Source organism: Montipora foliosa, chromosome 4 (assembly GCF_036669935.1).
Source record: "Montipora foliosa isolate CH-2021 chromosome 4, ASM3666993v2, whole genome shotgun sequence".
NCBI lineage: Eukaryota > Metazoa > Cnidaria > Anthozoa > Scleractinia > Acroporidae > Montipora > Montipora foliosa.
In genome coordinates, this window is record NC_090872.1 from 15101500 (window position 1) to 15121499 (window position 20000).

The 20000-nt window shown below is 39.1% G+C and overlaps 3 protein-coding genes across 4 annotated transcripts in view; 2 read left to right on the plus strand and 1 right to left on the minus strand.

The window, feature by feature from the left end:
• The window catches only part of LOC137999991 (zinc finger protein 277-like), a 16411-nt gene extending 5525 nt beyond the window's left edge, over window positions 1–10886 (plus strand). For both annotated transcript variants that reach the window (XM_068846054.1, XM_068846053.1), the window contains exons 7-14: window positions 109–154; window positions 1303–1435; window positions 2422–2504; window positions 3410–3506; window positions 4603–4645; window positions 6197–6246; window positions 10111–10235; window positions 10524–10886. In XM_068846054.1, coding sequence (XP_068702155.1) covers window positions 109–154; window positions 1303–1435; window positions 2422–2504; window positions 3410–3506; window positions 4603–4645; window positions 6197–6246; window positions 10111–10235; window positions 10524–10659 — 713 coding nt within the window. In that variant the 3' untranslated portion in view covers window positions 10660–10886. The remainder of the gene's footprint in view (window positions 1–108; window positions 155–1302; window positions 1436–2421; window positions 2505–3409; window positions 3507–4602; window positions 4646–6196; window positions 6247–10110; window positions 10236–10523) is intronic.
• Window positions 1–20000, plus strand: part of LOC137999996 (WD repeat-containing protein 82-like) — a 169404-nt gene that overhangs the window by 76160 nt on the left and 73244 nt on the right. The gene's annotated exons all lie outside the window — the stretch shown is intronic.
• Window positions 16452–18181, minus strand: LOC137999024 (histamine H2 receptor-like). The gene has a single exon (XM_068844852.1). The coding sequence runs from the start codon at window positions 18147–18149 to the stop codon at window positions 17217–17219; it is 933 nt and encodes a 310-aa protein (XP_068700953.1). The 5' UTR covers window positions 18150–18181; the 3' UTR covers window positions 16452–17216.

A 20000-nucleotide genomic window follows, 5' to 3' on the forward strand; every position in this document is an offset into this window, starting at 1 on the left:
AAGTGAAAAAAACAGGGCTATGATGTACATGTTTCATGTTTTAAAGTTAATTATCATTAAATTTGTACATGAATGTAAAAGAAAAAAATAATTGATTTTTTTTGTCAGTGAATGTGAATGAGTTTCTTGATCTTTTGGAAGAGAAATTAAACAGGTAAGCCGTTGTTAGGAGATTCTGCATAGAAAGTTTATAAAGAAATAGCATAATTTAGTGAAAAGCAAATTAAGGATCTACTACTACATAGCAATCATAGGGGTAAGGTTAGGCAAGTGGCAAAAATAATACAGTAATAATTATAAATTATTATTATTATATTATTATTATTATTATTATTATTATTATTATTATAGTCCTCTGTGCTTGGGGGGTGGGGAAAATTGAACCGGAAGTGTAAGGTTTCAAAATAATGATTTTTTTTTTGGGCGCCGGAGTCGCTAACATCTATAAAACACGTGTTTGGACGAGATAGGAGAGTTAAAAGGAAGAAATGTAGCATTTGTGAATGATTGGCTCACAAAAAAGGTCTTCAAAAGGTCTTTATTAAAGACAACAGGAGCCAACGACGACTGTTCTTCAGTAGGGTATGACAAACAAATCCAATGATAGGGTGGGGCATTTGAACACCATTTTGGCCCGAGGGGGCGGGAATTTGAACGATCTTATCTTCAAAAGTTCAGAAACTTTGCCTGGGAAGGGGGGGGGGGATGTTGAAGTTTCAAGTTGATTTGCGCATAACTGTGTTGCAATGTAGAGGGTTAGGGATAGGATCACTAATGACAGCCAGCTGTGAGATGGAGACTGCCTCCGAGGGTGGTAAATCCTGGTAACCCAACCATGAGCTCTAATGTGGAAGGGTGGGGGGAGGGGACAGGGGACACCTGTCACACACAGAAAATTAGTGGAAAGGGGGAGGTTAGGGTGCCGGAAAAGGCTAATGAACCAAACCCAAAACTGACTCCTGAGCAAATTGCTCAACATGCCATGAACAATGCTGCAACAAAATCCAACACACCATGCACATTGGTTTTGAGAGCACACTTTGTGGCCCAAATGCCGCATTGGTTAATTAAGTTTTAGATGACTTATTTGTCACTTTTTTGTTGCACAATACAAAAACAGTGAATGTTTGCTAACATCTCACTCTGAAGTGCACGTTAATATTACAGACTAAAAGAAACACTTGACAAAAATGTTTCAATGTCATCAAACATAAGTTTCAAGAAAGTTAAGGATTTTGGTAGGGGTTGCTTTTGCTTCAGCTGCATGCTTTGTTAACTGTAGTTTTCTTGAATTTGTTGCAGCCTACAGTGTTTGTTTTGTGAGAAGTTATTCAAAGACAGAACAGCACTCAAGGATCATATGAGGAAAAAGCAACACAAGAAAATCAATCCAAAGAATAAACAATATGATAGATTTTATGTTATAAATTATCTGGTAAGATTTAAGTTGAGTTTAGTTTCCAGAGGAATGGGATACTGCATTACATTTATGAGCTATATGGTTTTGTTATATCATTTTAATGCAAGGGTTGAGGTGAAAACACTGCTCAAATTTCAATAATTGTGTGGGTTTTTTTTGCTGACTGGCTTTTCATCCAGCACACCATTAGCCAAAAAAAATTACATAAATTGTCAGCGAAATGATGTGGCTGCCAGAAACTAGAACTGCTGGGGACAAAGAAAAGCAATTCTTTTAGGCAGTTCTAGAAAGTAGGATTTACATCATTTTGTGGACTTCTTTCTGCATTCAGCAATAAGCAGATTTCAGTTAGAGGTCACTTTACAGGGCTGGACAATCTGCGAGCCAGCAAGCCATGCGAATTTCGCATTTAAGTCTAAGCGCCTATTTCAAATAGCGCTGATAAACTGTTATTAAGTCTAAGCACCCATTTTAAAACGGTTAGCTTTTCATAACTGTGTGACTCGCGTGTTGACTCGCATGGCTTGCAGTCATGGCTCGCATAACTTGCAGCCATGGCTCGCATTACTTGCAGTCATGGCTCGCATTACTTGCAGTCATGGCTTGCATTACTTGAAGCCATGGCTCGCATTACTTGCAGTCATGGCTCGCATTACTTGCAGCCATGGCTCGCATTACTTGCAGTCATGGTTCCCATGGCTCACTGTCTTGCACATTGTCCTAACTCTCACTTTACAAGAAAACCTGTGTTGCACAATACATTTATATAATTCAGATGCCTGAAAACTATGGCCTTTTCATAGGATAGGGAATATCCTCGAAAATTATTAATGAGTCATTTATTTATATCTCGGAGATATTTCTGTTCCATTCAAAGGGTGTAACTTTTAATCCTTGGTTTAAAATATGATGCAAGCGAAACGTTTTTCTTTTTTTCCTTTTCTTAAATTTAATTGGAAAATGAAGTGCAACTGGTTTTTGTTAATGTTTTCAATGGACAGGAGTTAGGGAAAACATGGGAAGACATACAAAACGAAATGGAAGAAGATGAAGAAACAAGACATTATCACAATGCAGATGAAGAGTAAGAAAACCATTGTTTCATGTGGACCCCGATGGGTCAATGAACCAATCAGTCAACAATGCTTGGATTTTCAGGAATTTATTGAAAACAAATCCCTTTCTAACTAAAACGCCAGATATAGGATAACGAAATCAAAATTACTTAGGTACCTTGTCCAGCCTTGTCAGGTACATAGATTTAAAGTCACAAAAATACACACTTGCAATTTGAAAAAGGCCCTTAAAAACACCCTAGTAAACCATACATTATGAATACCCAAAAAAACATGTGTTACTGTAAAATCATGTGAGCTTAATGGCCGTAAAGTAGAGTCCAGTCTGTTGCAATATCGGTAACGCAACATCATGGCCCATGTACACTGAGAAAATGCTGCTTGGTTTGTGTTAAACAACAGTAGATGAACTGGTTTAGTTTTTGCATCAGGCAAATTTTGATTAATAAAGACGCTTAAATGTGTTCTGAAAAATTTCCAAGAGGCAAGACATTTTGCCCTTGTTCTTATTTCAATAGACTTAATGCGCTTGTATATTTTGTTTTCCTAATTCAGATCATATGACGATACTCAGGACATTTGGTCCTTTGTTTTGTTTCATTAAAAAGAGTGCATGCACTCTTTTAAATAAACAAGACAAGGGATCTAATCTCCTGAGTATTATCACATGATCTGTATTGGGAAAAAAGTGTACAAGCGATTTAGGTCTATTATCATTATAACATCACTGTCATCATGAACACGTACATTTGTAAGTCAAAAAAGTTTGCTGTGTGCTGGAAATACACATACAAAATATTGTAGATCGCCATCATTATTTTTTATCATTAATGACCCATGCAAATACAATGTCTATTGTTTTCTTTAATCTTTATTACAAGTATTTTAATTTCTTTGCTGTGTGCATTCTCAGAGACTGGGATGACTGGAAAGGTGATTTGCCACCAACAGTTTGTCTGTTTTGTGATGAATCTTATACTTCTACAAATCAAGCTCTTCAGCACATAAAGGTACAGTATTTTATACTAACCTCATCCTCCCCACCCCTAAAGCAAAGCAGTTCAAACCGCAGTAGTACTCGTCTGGATTGTCTATTTTCAGTGAAGCAAATCCTTGATCGCTAAGTACTTCGTGTATCCCCCAGTAATGTATTAAGTATTATGAAGAAATAATCCTGACTTACTCTTTTCCCTTGTATTCTCCTATACACGACTTTGCACGCGGTTGGTGGGTTGCTGACCGTCACTCAAAGTGTTAGCCTAAATTGTTAGCCCAAAGGAATTCTTCTTATGTGCATTCAGAGTAAGCTGTATACATTTTGTCCTGCCTCAATTTACATAGCGTCTGTATGTTCCTTGCGAAAACGGGAAAGCTCCCAAAGGAATGGGTAATCTGAATATCACATGTTTTCCGTCCCCTTGTCACTCTGTCCATCCTTTTCTCTCCCTGCCAGGCGCGTAGCGTCCTATATGCATATACGCACGTGTGTACTTGAAGTGACCAGAAAATTTTGAAATTTTTAGCAATTGTTTCTATCCTTAACATTTTACTTGTACGCAACCAAGATTTCGTGATGAAAGCACCACTTTGATTAAATTCTAAAAACTAAAACAAAAGCTATACCATGTTCTAACTTAGTTTTGCATTGTACCTTTCTTTTTGCACTAACAATGCAGTGTTGTTTGGCCAGCGTGCAACAAAAAGGCGAGGTTACAAAGGAGCAACGTTCCAAGAACGTTCGTGACAAAGGAGCGAGGTTCCGAGAACGTTCTTGACAATTCCAGTCACGCTAGCACAACCAAAACAATGTTTTGTTTGCACCAAGTTTGCTCAAAATAAGGGCAAGACGCTTTGTTCTTTGCTTGTATTCACACAACTATTTCGACAAGAAATAAAGAACGCAATTTTTTTCGCTCAGTTTACTTAGGTTTCTAGATCATATGTACTTGTGCGTACTTGAAAAAATGACCACGCTACGCGCCTGCCTGCACAAGATTTTGCCCCACCATTTTAAACCCACTTCACTTGCCTCTACTGGAAAACAGCTTGTTTTTTTTGGTGTTCAGAATAATCATGAAAACTTCAGCATTTTTGTTGTTGTTGCAGGATGAACATTCGTTTGATTTTTTAGCCACCAAACGCTCTCTGGGTGAGTTTATTGATTGCTTGTAATTTGTGGCTACGTGGCTACGGGGCTAAACTGCTACGCACAATGGCAACTTTTGTTAGGACAAGTGTCCCCTATTAACGACAGGTCAATACATCAGTGTTTATTGTTCTTGCTTACGATTGTGTCGCTAGTAAAAACCACAATCCTGCACCAGCGGTTTCAAAGGCAACGCATGCGAGCAACCTTCTCTCCCTTCCCCCCTCCCTCCCATCCCGCTCCTCACGGTGTTGATCTGAAACCTGAAAACATTCTGAAAAGCTACAGTTGATTTCAACATTGCTTCGGTGGTGAGGAGCAGTTGAGAGGCCGCTAGGAGAAGAATTATTTTATTATAAAATATGAGGTACAGCTATAATTGAAGGGTTTTTTTTCGCGCATTTTGAAGGTGTCCCAAGACTTTTTTTACCCCTCCACTCCTCCCACCCACCCGCCGATCAAACGATAAAATAAGGGGACTGTGAACAGTCTATTTTAGCTTGGATTGTAGGCCTACAGGCGAGTTGCCTCATTAGCATGTAATTGGTCAGCCAAGGGAAAACATTTAATATTGAAAGAACATTTCGTAATTACTTATCTCTGATAACTTAAGCAAGATACACCCAGCAATCATTCAGTAATATTGCTTTAATGAAGGGGACAAGTAATGTATGCTGTTCAGTTTGCCTCCTGATAAGTTGTCAGTTTCTTGTTGGCCAATATCTCGCCTATTATTGAGGCCAAAAAGCTGAAATTTGCCGACACAACCAAGATTTACAAGTTCTTGTAACTTTTGAAGTAATTTTCTTTTTTATAACACGATGCCTTCTGTCGATTTCTGTATGCAATTCGTATGTTAACGACGTCATCAGAACTCGCCCATAAGCTGGAGGCTGCCTTATTCACGATGGCCGCCATGTTGGATTTGCCTTTATCATGCAAATTAGCTACACACTTCTGAGGGGGCAAACAACACAAGTTCGAGAGGTTATAACGAACACCTTAGCCACACAGATGATTCGTTTCACGTTCATTGAATGTTTATCATCTAAGTAGTAAAATAGAATGCTTACACAAGTTACTTCGATGTTTTTTTAGTGAAAAATGATAACGAAGATAACGGAGTAAAAGTCAAAATGGCAAAGGTAATCAAAAGATATAAAATTAGTATAAAAGGTACTTAGGTAATTCTGAATTCTAAAATGTACTTTTAGCAATGTTATTCAATATTTCGACGAGCCGGTTTTCCGCAATTTGCCTTTTTTTCCAATGTTTGCCCCCCAGCATAACACATGGCTAATTTGCATGACAATTTGAAAACCAACATGGCGGCTATCGTGAATAACACCTATGCCGATAAAAGCTTTTTCACTGAATTTATGTGTTCAAAAATGACCCATTTCTCTTTTTTACGTTTTGCATCACTTACTCAGTCAAAAGACTTTTTGTCTTGTACGGTTTTTCTTTTTACATTATACCACAAAGGAAAAATTGCCAACGGCTTTTGGTACAATCAATTATCAGTTAACATTTGTTGTTTGAACAATGATATAGGGCTGGATTTCTACCACCAAGTAAAAATTGTGAACTACATCAGAAGACAGGTAGGTCTAAATCTATACATTTCAGATTTATGTGATGCCTTCAAATGGTGGCGGTTATCAGTAAGATTTGATATGGAACTGAGAACAGATCGATCTTCGATCCAGTAAAAATGTACAACAAGCACCCAGAGCGATTGAAGATTCTCCCTCTAAACGGCTTTTAGGAATGACCATGGCATTGAAGCTGGAGTTAATTTAAGGTCTTTGCGAGCAAAGCTGTGTATTGACCAGTTTCCCTTTGTTTTCATTTTCTTTATTTACTTTTTATTGTTTAGTTATTTTATCGGAGCGATGATTTTTAAGAGCTTTTTATTGTTTCTTTCATTGGTTCATAGCACGAGTTGTAGTTTTCTTTGCGCGTGCGTAGTTGCTTCAAGTTCGTTGCCTTGAATCACGTGAGGTTACCAGGTTGTGACTCTCTCCCTTTTGGCTGTCAACATTGCAAGGGTAGGCAATTCTCAGGGGCCGGTAGCGGGTTGTCAATTATCTTTGGTTGACCGAGCTCTTCGGTATTTAAAGGGGCTGTGTGTCACTCCTACTCGCCTCGCAACTTAACGTTAACCTTGAATCCCTTTTACGAACAACGGAGAAAAACTTTGGAAAACTGTTAGGCTGAACACAATTGCAATTCATTTTAATTTTCTTCAATTTTGTCCATGCCTACGGTTGTGCCGCGGGTATCCCAAGTGTAGACTAACGATCCGAGAATACTTGGATACCTACCTCTTTAATATCGCTTCTTACTAAACTCTGACACCGTTTGAAACTATTTGATAAATGTAACTTGAAAACTCCTAATTGAACTCGAAACCACTATAGGTGTACTGAGCACTTTTTGGTAGATACGCCCCTATTTAAACTGGGGTCACGTGGTTACGTCACAATGACATCACAACTTCTAACAAAACACTACCGCCTTTTGCATTTGCTGCTTTATTCAAAACTTCCCTCAGTGTTTTAAGTAGTTATTTTTTACGTTTCGATTAATTTGGTTGCCAGTTCACAGCCGCTGAATGTTTGGCTATGAAATTTCGTGACAGAGCCCCTTTAACCCATTGACAGCTAGGATTGACCAGCATGTAAATTCTCCTCACAATTTTAATGAAATGTCAGTCAGACAGGTATTGAATGAAGATAATAATCAGTTTAAGAGGTGTGATCTTGATATAACACCAAATTGCTATGACCTGGTTAGGAGAATGAATGCTTCAATCTTGGGAATGAAATGATTCAAGAATCCTGTTTCTTTGAGCAATTGTCAATTGAAGGGATTTACTCCTTGGAATGAGCATCTTAACAGATACCTCCTCAGTTCTCTTTGTCTCCAGCAGTAAATCAATGGATTAAGAAACGAGTTAAGCATTAGAAAAGTCCGTATCATTTCTCGGTATGTTTCCACAACTAGATGGATTCCGAAACCCCTAAATACGCTGTAAATACCGACGGGTACCAAACACAAACCAATTGAACCGACTACATACACAGTTGTCTTAAGCGCTCGGTTGTCTTTACGGAATCTTTCCACTTCTCCTTGCGGTAGCTGTTGTGTTTTAATGTTCCGCTGGTGTCTTCGTGTTTCAAAATACAAGGTAACATATGAAAAGAATATGAAAACAAAAGTCAAAACAGGAAGGTGAGAAAGCCAGAGAAAGTGCAACGTAGTTGTGTTATCACCAAGATGCAACACCATACCGTATACTACACCGTACACCCAACTGAAAAGTACAACGAACTTAATGTTTCGCGTTTTTACAACGTACGGGTAGCGAAATGGAAATTTGATTGCCACCAGTCTTTCGAAAACAACCATCACAAGATGAAGAAGGGAAGAAGGAACCAGAATGCTCATGGCAAATCGGAAACCCAAGAAGGAAATGCGATTGTCGACATTAAGTGCCCTTAATATGCTGTATACAGCACAAAAGGGCTGGGCTACAAGACCTGTTAACGCGTCAGTCACTGCTAAACAGGCTAAAATGAAGTTCGCATTGGTCTGTAGTGTGGGTCTTCTTTTTATGGCAATTATCACCGAGATGTTCAGTAGCACTGTGAAAGGACAAGACACGCAGTTTGTGGTGGCGACGATGATGTACAAAATAAGTTCTGATGTATCGAGTGACGTGCCAGTTATCGGAGAAGTAGAAGTCTTGTCGCCTATGATTGTGAAATTCGAAGCAGAGATGTTTACCATCTTGAAGAGAAAGAAGTGAAATATGTTGGTGTCATCACGGTTTCTTTTATGATTCTTTAGCAATTAGTCAATAAGAATGAAGACTTTAATCATTTTATTCTTCGCACATGAAGGAAACAAGTGTTTTTTTGTAATATTTTCCCACTCGACACGTGTCGAATCTTTACGAAAAAAGCCGCTAAATGAAATGTTAATTAAGTGTGCTTTTAAAAGATGTTATTCCACTGAGAAATTTAGGAGCTTATATCGCTGATTCAAGTAGCCTACGAAAAAGTAATCAATATATCAGTAATTGTAACTTGAGATGAAAAGCAATTTTTTTATCTACATTTTGCAACTTCAAGAATCATAAAAAGACTCATCAAACGCGTTAAGTAGTTAATTCCTTGAAACTGACGTCAGACTTAACGGGGAATGTAATTTTAGCCTATGAGCAGTGGTTACAATTAAAGTGATCGAAGTTAAACAGTATTGAATGCACGGAAATTTGTTTGAATTACATGCGTTGATTGTAATAAATTGGCCATCGCAGGGCATGAAAAAGTTGACGTTTCGTGCGTTTACCCTTCGTCAAAGCGAATCGAAGGATTTTTGGTTGTTAAGTCTTTTACAAAGCAGGGTGGAGAAACCAGCGTTCTTGGTGACTTGCCTTTGTATGCTATTCGCTATAATAAAATAATTAGGATAGTACGCGCCCCCTCATTGGTCAATAACTGTGTTTAGATGAGAGTATGGAACACGGCTGTGACATCACACGAATTTTGATTGGTTATGTATTGTCAGACACACGTTTTGACTGGTTGGTAGGAAATATGAGCGTGTGTCAAGAAAATCTGTTTCAATAAAGAAATTAAAAAAACAGCATTTTCCTTTGGCCTTCGGCCTCATCAACTATCACCTCATAAAAATCTCGAGCTCATAATCTTATTGTTAAATAGCAGAATCAAGCGAGTCAATCAAGGGTCGAGTTGTTTGATAGCAGAATCAAGCAAGTGAAAAAAGGGTCGAGTTGGTTGAAGTTAATTTTTTGGAAGATCACCTCAATGAGGACTATAAACTCTGTAGTGAACGTGGCGTTAGTCAGTTGAAGTGGCTCAGTGATTTTGCGTGGCGTTTGAAATGTTTTAAGCAAGTGTTTCACGTTTATATTATCTCACACTTTAGTTTCTCTCGGTTATCAGCTCATATATTTTATGACCTAATATAGAAAAAAAAACCGAATAATTCAATAAAATATGGCCTTTATTTCTAATGAGTCCAATCGTTCAGAATTTAATGAAAATTTAGTAAAACATTTATTCAATTTGCGCTTATTAGATATGAGACTGGTTTTGGCTATTTACCATCTCATATCCAATGCGCGCTCATGGAATAATTGTTACTTATTAAAAGATAGATCATTGGATAATACAATTCTAAAGTTTTGATTGGCTGAGCTATCATGGTATATGAGCTGTTATTAAATTATCATCTTCTGTGACTTCATTAGCTTTCTCCCTCCCTCCCGTTTTGTAAACAACTGTTTTCGTCAAATATGGATGAATAAAAATTGTTGTCGTTAAAAGCAGATGTATTTTGTAGCCATCGTCGGGCGGTTTTTAAGTATCGTTGTGAATGGACTGTCCAATTGAGACTAAGTTAGACGCGTATGCTTTGCATGTTATTTCTCACAGGTGTACAAGAATAACTGTGTCAAGTGTCAAGAGAACTTCCCTTCAAGACTGGCAGTGCTTGAGCATATGAAGAAAGAACAACACCTTACTCTTCCCGATCAGAACTCTTTGTGGGATCAGCCGCAGTGAGTTTTTTTTCTTTTTTCTTTCATCACTGTACGTAACAACTTATTCATTTCCTCCAAAATTAACTGATCTGGTCTTTTTCGCAAAGATTTATGCCGTATGGTATCGGTCAGTTTCCCCACTCTACCTCGCGGATAAACAGTTCAACAAGCTGTATTGGGGGATCCAAATCCGCTAACGGATCTGTACCGAGATGGGGGGGGGGGGGGGAGTTCCACATTCGCTAGGACACCGGATTTGGAAGCTACATGTTGTGCTCATTGGTTGTTTGTGGTTGCTGTTTTCAGATACTTTTTTCCAACTTATGAAAACGATACACTGTTGTGCAGTTTAGAAGACGATGAGGATGAAGATGATGATGATGATAAAAGGAAAGAGGAAGCAACTGACAACATAAGAAACGCTGACCAAAATGACACCTGAGAATTAATGGAGAAAAATGCACCACGAATTTATCAGTTTTTAATGGCTAATAACTCGTTCGTTATCAAAGCCAAAAGGCTTAAAGTTGGACATTTTACTAAGTTAAACACGTTCTTTTACCATTTGAAGCCAATTTGTGAATAACATAATGCCTTCTATCAGCAAACTCGTATGTTAATGAGACATTGTAAACAATGACTTCAGCAAAGAAAAACCGTATAAGAGAGCTTTTCAATTATCAAATTGCTTTGCCGAAATTTGAGTGGACATAGTCGGCTAATATGCTCCACCGTTGAAATCTTAGCCGCGTGTTTTCTCTCCCAAGCGAGCAAAGATGACGTAAAGAAATGAGTAATTCGTTTATTCGTGTACCTCGATTTTGCCACCTATAATTCGAAAGCGAGAGCCCTATTTGTAATTTAACTCCTAGACGTTTCCCTATAAAAACGGCCATTTTTGCCTACCTCAGCCAAATCCTTCGAAAGGCTTCGAAAGGCACGCAAAAACACTCCACATGTAGGATCCTTGATTAGTCAATGTATATGTGATCCTCCAGGGGGAAACAGTCACTAAGGTGAACGCACGCACACGGCACGCTCGCACGTTAAAACATAAGAACCGCGTCTCAACACGATGGCTGACACGGTGGCTCCGTGTAAGGCACTTTCCTCATAAGTGTCCAAGTTATTGTTTTCCGTCTCACGCTGAAGACAATATCAACAATATTAAGGGTGCGTTCGATTGACCCTGTTCCGGAATAAGAATACGTGGAGTGATGATTTAAAACACTATGTGTGGCGTTTTGCGGCAACAAGGATAATAAAGCTATATTTAAAATAGCATTTTAGCAGAGGTTTGACAATATTAATGTGAATCTTCGTAAAAACGAAGGATTTCTAACTTCTATTCCATGTATTCCTATTCCGGAATACGGTGAATCGAACGCGCCCTAACAAATATCAACTTCACAGTCCAAGATCACGTTTTCTCCCAGAGGTTTTCCAATAAAATTGGCCGTTTTAGCCTTGGTCTCACATTAGCCAAAAGCTTGTCGTCTCTCGAATTCTACACAGTTCTCTGTCCTTTTTGTTTTCGGCTAAGAAACATCCGGTCCTAGGTTCCCATAGATATGCGGGATTTAGGGTTGGACTCGAGATACGGATCCATCTGCTCGATGCGCCCGTTCCCGCCGGTCGGAGAACCGCTGTTTGTTTTACCACTGACGTATACGATTTCTATAAAAGCCTTTCATTTATTAACTGGTAACAACTGCACCATGTCTTGAATGTGCTATTGACAACGACAAATACTGTATCAGTGGGACACGGGACGCACTGTATTGGTCGAGCTTCGAAATACAAACTTTCTAATTTCTTTCTGTCGGCAGCAATAAATCAGTGGATTGAGAAGAGAGTTGAGCATAATGAAAGTCGCGCTAATATAATCGATAAAGTTCCTCCTGGATCCCAGAACGATTGCTAAACCTAGAAGAACAGCATGAAAAGCCCCCGGTACTAAAGGGAGACCAAAATAATATGACAATACCACAAATCAAAACGCGACTTGTGATATTCGGCTGCAAAATATGTTCTTTGGCTAAAGTGCATGAGATACTATAAATCTAACAAAACGAAACTGCGGCAGCAGGAGCATTACTTGTACCAAGCAACAACTTGAATGAATGAGGGCTGCGAAAATAGACCGGTTAAAACGTCTGTTGCTGCTAAACAGGCTAACATTATTCCTCGTTTATGCAAAATTCACACAGTTGTTTTTTGCAGCATTTGCTTACTTTATTGAAATAAAACGATTTTAACAGCTGTTATCATAAATTTTCATAGACGGATTTTTCATAATTCGCTGATAGACGTTTTTTCGTTTTCCCAAATTTTTGTCCGTTAAATTTCTGATATTTTTTATAGACGACTCCTTTGTAGTCAGAACTATCTTAATTCCAAATTTCTGCAAAATTCAATGACGGGTTTGCGAGAAATTTGGTGAAACGGCCAACAGCTTTTGGTCTCATTTTTGAGCGAATGCGCATGCTCAGCCTTTGGCTCAGTCTGATGGATTTTCACTTCTAAAGCACCATGATGTTCACATAACGGAAGCGAATTTACACCGTATTTCCGAGACCATTGCCACAAGGAAAATAAAGTTTTCGCCCATACTTGTCATATTTGCTTGGTTTTTAAAATCCGCGCCGGTCTTGACCGCGGAAAAACTGTGTTGAGCCATCTAAATACGAACTTGAAACAATCCGTTAACGTTAAATACTCCACACAAAGAAACTGCTGATAGAGTCACCGTGCAAGGACTATTTTTCCCACTCGGTAATTAGCTTCTCAACATTCCTAAAAGATAATTAAAAACACAGTTATTGAGACTGGTGACACATTAAGCAATGTTTGAATCAAAATGAACGAAAGAGGAAATCCATGTCCTTAAATGCTTCCACAAAATTTGAAACGCGCATAGCAATTAGGCCATGATAATGCCAACGTGAGAGTCCTGGTTGCTTTACTCCTAGATGTTTGCCTATAAAATTGGCCGGTTTGGCCTTTGTCCCACCTCACCCAAATCGTTAGAAAAGCTCGTCATCTCTCGAATTCCACACCGTTCCCCATACTTTTTTTCGCGAAGAAACATCCGGTCCTAGTCCACCCATAGAAATTAGAGATTAGGGTTGGACTCAAGATACGGAGCGATCTGCTAGCTCGATGCGCACGTTCCCGCCGGTCGGAGAACCGCTATTTGTTTTACCAATGACGCATACGATTTCTATAAAAGCCTTTCATTTATTAACTGCATGGTAACAAACCATATCTGTAAGGTGCTACTAGCCCTGACTACGACAAGAACTGTATCAATAGGACACAGGACGCACTGCATTAGCCGAGCTTCTAAATACAAACTTTCTGATTTCTTTCTGTCGCCAGCAATAAATCAATGGATTGAGAAGAGAGTTAAGCATAATAAAAGTCGCACTAATTGCTAAATTTCCTTCTGGAGGAATTATTCCTAGAGCTAAAAGAATGGCATGAAAAGCCCCCGGTACTAAACATAGCACAACACCACCTACTACTAACACAGTTGTCTTAAGTGTTTTTCTCTCATTAAGGAACCTTTGTGACTGTTCTTGTGGTATTTGTTGACTCTTTATCATCCTTTGTTGCCGACGTGTTTCAAAATAGAGAATAAAATACGAGAGGGAGACGAAAATAACACATAAAACCAAAACAACTTCGCAAATCAAAAGGCGAATTCTGTTATTCGGCTGAAAAAGATGTTTTTTGGCTAAAAGGCACGCGATACAAAAAATCCAACAAAATGAAACAGCCAACTTTATGTTCTGCATGGTTACAATGTGTGCGCAGCGACAGAGGAGTTTGATTGCCACCACTCTCTCAAAAACCACCACCTTAAGATGGAGACAGGAGCAAGTAGACAGCACAGTAAGGCAATTGTAGAAAAAGGCTCGAACGGCAACAGCAGCAGCAGCAGTATCACTTGTCCCAAGCAACAAAAATATGTTGTACAACGCAAATGAGGGCTGCGAAAGGAGACCGGTAAAAACGTCTGTTACTGCTAAACAGGCTAACATGGTGTTCGCATTGCTCTGAAGTCGTGGTCTTCTCTTTATGGCAACTATTAGCATCGCGTTCAGAAAAACCATTAAACGAAAACTGATGCTGCATGTTAATGACAACATTGAAGGTGCGCCAAATTACGTCGTGGGCATCGTTTGTTTCTCTTTCGAAGGTAGAAATATAAGTGGTTAGATTGATCGAATTCTGAACACTCAGGTCAACCTGCATCTCGATACTGATCACGACCGAAAATCTCAGGAAACGTACTTATATGCAGCCTACTTCACAGCCTTTGTAGGCACCAGGCGTTGTCAAATATATTTTTCCAATCGATAATCCTAAATGAGTCATTGAAAACACAATTATTGAGACCGATGACACATTGAACAATGTTTGAATCAAAATGAACGAAGAGGAAATCTGTGTCGTTAAATACTTCCGCAAAATTTGAAATTAAAAAATACTGCTGATAGAGTTACCGTGCAAAGAATATTTTTTACCACCCGAAATTCTCAACCTCGGATAATCCAATTCTAGCTTTCTCATTGGTTCACTGGATCTCGGCTACCAGTTATTATACCTGCGTTTGACCTTATATGGAAATGAATGCCGCTGATCCTACTTACTGCATCTTCTCAAAATCATCTCCAACCAACCAACGAACAAGACGCCTGGAGGCGTTAACGTGAGCTGCGTTGGTCGTTACTTCGGTTATACGTGGAAAAATAACAAATTTAATGTTGACTCTGTACTAGCCTCCTAAAGAAGACCTGCTTGTGGCTCGTGATGCAATCTTTCCTCGTGACGAGCCAAAATAGAGGCTAACTCGGTACAGCATTAGCAACACTATTCGTGACCGTGTGGGGTCTGCGCTCTTTATAAATGCGTTCCAACACTCATTTTTCTCCTTTGGTTGGAGATTATTTGGGGAAGATCAGAGGCATTAGCTGCTTCGTGGAATCGTCCTTGTAAAATCGTTGATTAGTCGGAAAGTTATATATCTTTTTAAACAGATTTTCCATGTCAAACGCAATTTTATAAATGGACATTTACACGATGTTGAGGCCATATTCGTTGGAGGAAAAACACAGCTTCGATTGCAGTCACAAGGCATTAAAAGCAAGGTGAACTCACCATAACTCCATTCTCGTCACCAGAGCCTTGGATCCAAGGCTCTGGAGGAGAACATGCGCCGTAGGGTTGCATATGGCTTCTCAGGGCTTATCTACATGGTCTCGATTACCCGAGACAACCCTCCTTCCCGAGAAAACTTTACCGAGCGTCTATAGAATTGCGTGACCGAGACAAAGTTGACGGTACTTAATTATGCATATATTTTAAGACGCATCTATACTGCCCGCTCGGGATTTCTCGCTTGGTCCCGCAAGATCAAAGATTTGTTTTTTCGGTGTTTATTGTTCAAGCTTGTTCGGTCAAGATGGCTGGATATTGGCCTCGTCTCTGGAACTATTGCCATAAAAGATCCTTAAAAAATATAAATTTGTTCATTTTTAGCTGGTATCTTTTAGGGGTAAAAATCTTATGTTGCCGCGCCCACCTTCGTAAGACTCCGGTATCTTTTAGGGGTATTTTTGAAAATTTCCCACGATCATCGCTGCCCTACTATATATGGTGGTCCCCCCCCCCCTCCTCCCGGGGCTTGGATGTTGCGTATAACGTTTGAAATGTTGGAAATGTTTTTGGTGATGTTTGTTAATTCTTGCCATCGTCGTTCCACTTTAATTGACACACTTCGTCGAGGAAGCATTTTGTTAGCACGTCAACTCCGGTCGTCATACGTTCACTTGCGACGGAAACAGCTTCTAAATGGAATTTTGCATTACAACAGCGTGCTTACAAGTCATGCATTGTCATAAACAAATGACAATAAAATGATTGTAACTTGAAATGGAAAGTGAAAGAAATAAATTAAATAAGTTTTCTTCCTCAAAAGGTGCTTGTATAAAAAGTGTCATAAAGTAGTTAATTCTCTGAAATACCGCAGAATGTGCTCAAAGGAACTTCTCAGTATGCTTAAAGTAGAAAGGAAATAAAACTGTGGGACAATGAGATGGCTCGATTTGTTTCCGAAAGCAGAGATTCTCTGCTATCATCTATTCCTGAACGATGCTTAATTAATATATTTCACGATGATGAACGACGATTCATATATTTATTTTGTTCCATTCTGCTTGTCTTGCTTATAATTTTCGCTCGTTTTTCCTTGAACATCTTTTGTTTACCATTGTTCTGACGAAGTGTTGACATTTTCGCGGCTGAATCTGATAAAACATGTTTAGGGTTTATGTTTATTTGGTCACCTCCACATATTTGAGCGCAACGCTTGGACATGTCTTTATTACGAAGTTGCACTGAGACATGGTACGAAAACTAATGATATAGTACTTTAACGATTCTTGACGCATTCCGAGTTTGGCTGCTGAGCAAACACGGCTGGAAGACTTTAAAGGAACAATGAGTGTATATCAATTTGGCAAATTAAAAAGAAAAAAAAAAACAAACGTATTTAAAACTATCAAGATAACACCTTAAAAAAGACTCCACATAACAAAATCCACATGAAAAGTGAATTATGGGGAGTCCATCTATGGTGCTATGAAGTACAAGCCTCTGTTTACTGACGATGAGAGGAAAGTTCTTTTCACATCTCGTGTGGTCTGGTCCTTTTTTGCTCCGATCCCTTGGCTTCGGTTCTCTCTGCGTCTCTGTTCGTTGGATGATTGCATTAGACATTGCATGTTAAAAGGTTGCTCTGAAGGTATGTTTTGCTGAGTACATTTACTCTGGTCAAAAACGCATTCGTTGTCGACATTTATCTCTCTTTCTCTCCTTGAGAATCTTTGGTATCATGAGTAGCTTTTTAAAGACTTTCGTGTTCTTCGCAAATGTATTATGAAATGTGCATCACGAAATACCATAAGCGTGGAAAGAACATGGAAAAGTTCTTCAGTTAGAAGTATGTACAGCTTCTATAGAGAATCTGAACAGATACCTCCTCATTTCCTTTTGTCTCCAGAAATAAATTAATGGATTAAGAAACGAGTTGAGCATCAGAAAAGTCCGCAGAACTACTAGGTATGATATCCCAACTACATGAATTCCAAAACTCCTAAACACATAATACACACACGCTGGTAGCAAACACAAAAAAATTGAACCGACGACATACGCAGTTGTCTTAAGCGCTCGGTTGTCTTTCACGAATCTTTCCACTTCTTCTTGCGGAAGTTGTTGAGCTTTGATCTTTCGTTGGTGTTTTCGTGTCTCAAAATAAAGAATAACATAAGAAAAGAATATAAAAATAAAACCGAAGACAGGAACATGGGCAGCCCACAAAGATACTAACGTCGTTGTGCTATGACCGAGCCTCAACACCATACAAAATAATACACTGTAGCTCCAACAAAATAAAACCGCCAACTTAATGTTTTGTGTTGTTACAATAAAAGGGTATCTAAATGGAAATTTGATTGCCACCAGTCTTTCAAAAACAACCATCACAAGATGAAGAAGGGAGCATGGAGCCAGAAGAGTAAAAGAATATTCGAAAACAGCATAAAGAGCAATATAATTGTCACCAAGTATCCAGAACATGTGCCACATGGCACAAAAGGGCTGTGCTGTTAGACCTGTTAATGCATCAGTCACTGCTAAACAAGATAAAGTAATGTTCGCGTTGGTCCGAAGTCTTGGTCTTCTTTTCACAGCAGTTATCACCAACACGTTTAGTACAATTGTGAAAGGACAAGCGATGATGTTAGTAACTGCGACTACCATGTACAAAATCACGCTTGATTTATCTTGAGTCTCGTGTGCAACATTTGAAATGGAAATATTGTTGGTAATGTTTGTTAAATTCGAAGCAGTGATGTTTTCCATCTTGTACCAAATAAAATATCTTGACAACGAGTTTTCTTTTTTGAATTGATGCCCCCGTGAAAGAGGAAAGGGATATTTTATTTTCCAGTTGACACATGTTAAGTTTCCACGAAAACAGCTGCTTAATTGAATTTTGCATTAACGGCAGTAGTCACCTTTTTATTCTTGATCAAACATTGCAATTAAACAAATCAAATTAATTAAGATGATTGCGAATTGAAAGAGAAAAGGCAAGAAAAAGAATATTTGCCGCTTTGATTACGTTTCTGTCACTGATGTTTTTTGTCCTTCACAGTTTTTCCGATCGTAGTGTTCATCATACACTGATATTTCTTTTTATTGACCAAGCAAGATGGGACCTGGGCCCAGTCAGTGATAGGATTAGCCCGTCACATTTCTATAAACGCAAGGCGTTACCATGTCATCACAGACACAGATTCATAGATAAACTACGAATCAGAAAATTCAGGTGTCAGTCAGAGGAAGAATGAGTAGTATCCCAGACGGGAATAGCAAAATGACGCGTTTGGTTGATGAAATACACGATCTTTTTCGTGATTATTTCGTAGATTTTGTCGATTATAATTGTGAGTGATTTGTGCCTGTCAATACTTCATCACCTTGCATTTAATTTCTGATATTTATTTATCCAGATTCACGGAAGACCACTCATATTTTGATAATTCAAAGAGTGGTTGTTTCACAATGGGATTACTGACCCGAAGAGAGCTCATGAATAAAGTTATTTATACAGCTATGGATTAAAGTTTTTTTCCAAATATGCACTTCACTCATGCAGATCGGTGGGAGGCTCGGTGGCCTCATGGTTAGTATGCTCCACTTCGGAGCGAACGGTCCGGGTTCGGGACCTGGGGGCAGTTTCTCGAAAGTCCCGAAACTTTACGGGCCATTTTCGGGTGTCACAATTACCTTTGTAACTCAAGAACGGAGAGCATTTAATTCGTCAAACTTCACAGTTATTTTTCTTTTTGTTACCTTGAAAACATGTTAAAAGATCGGCTTTCCAAAACAAGCGGTTGTCAATTTCACAGATGGCTTTTCGGTCCCGAAAAGTTTTCGGGACTTTCGAGAAAGGGGCCCCTGGCCGGGGACATTGTGTTGTGTTCTTGGGCAACACACTTTACTCCCTCGGTGCCTCTCTCCACTCAGGTGTATAAATGGGTATACCAGCGAAATGCTGGGGGTAACCCTGCGATGGACTGGCATCCCATCCAGGGGGGAATATAAATACTCCTAGTCGCTTCATGCTACGGAAACCGGAGATAATCGCCGGCCTGATGGGCCTTCTGGCTCGTAAGCAGTGACTTTACCTTTACCTACACTGTAACTTAAGGTGCTCCTCTCGCAATTTCGGTAAACGTCAGCAGATGGCATGTCACCGTGGCAGAGCAAGTTGTAAATATATCTTGCCGCTCATCGGTGAAGCATTTCTAAGGAAGTTACCTGCTCTGCATTCGCTTAGCTTCGCTATCACGGAAAAGGCCACATAAAACTGCAAGCAAGATAGCCATTCGGTGCAAAGCTCTTCCTAAACAAGAAATCCTCTTTAATTAAAGGTTCAGTTTCTTTACAAAACTTCTTCTTACGTCAATAAGCTACTGTGTCCAGGAAACTCGATCATCAATAGTGACGGCCCAGGAGACGAGTATGTTTAACCCACTCGATTCGATCCCGCCCAATATTCACCAAATTTAGAGGCCCAATAAATAGTCTTTTCATCAATAACATTGCTTTGCACTTTGCCGAGTGACGAGTTAAGGCGTTTTCTTGGAAGCATGTGTCTTAATCAGAGGAGGCTGTCTTTAAAGACTTCATAGTATTATCTTCTGT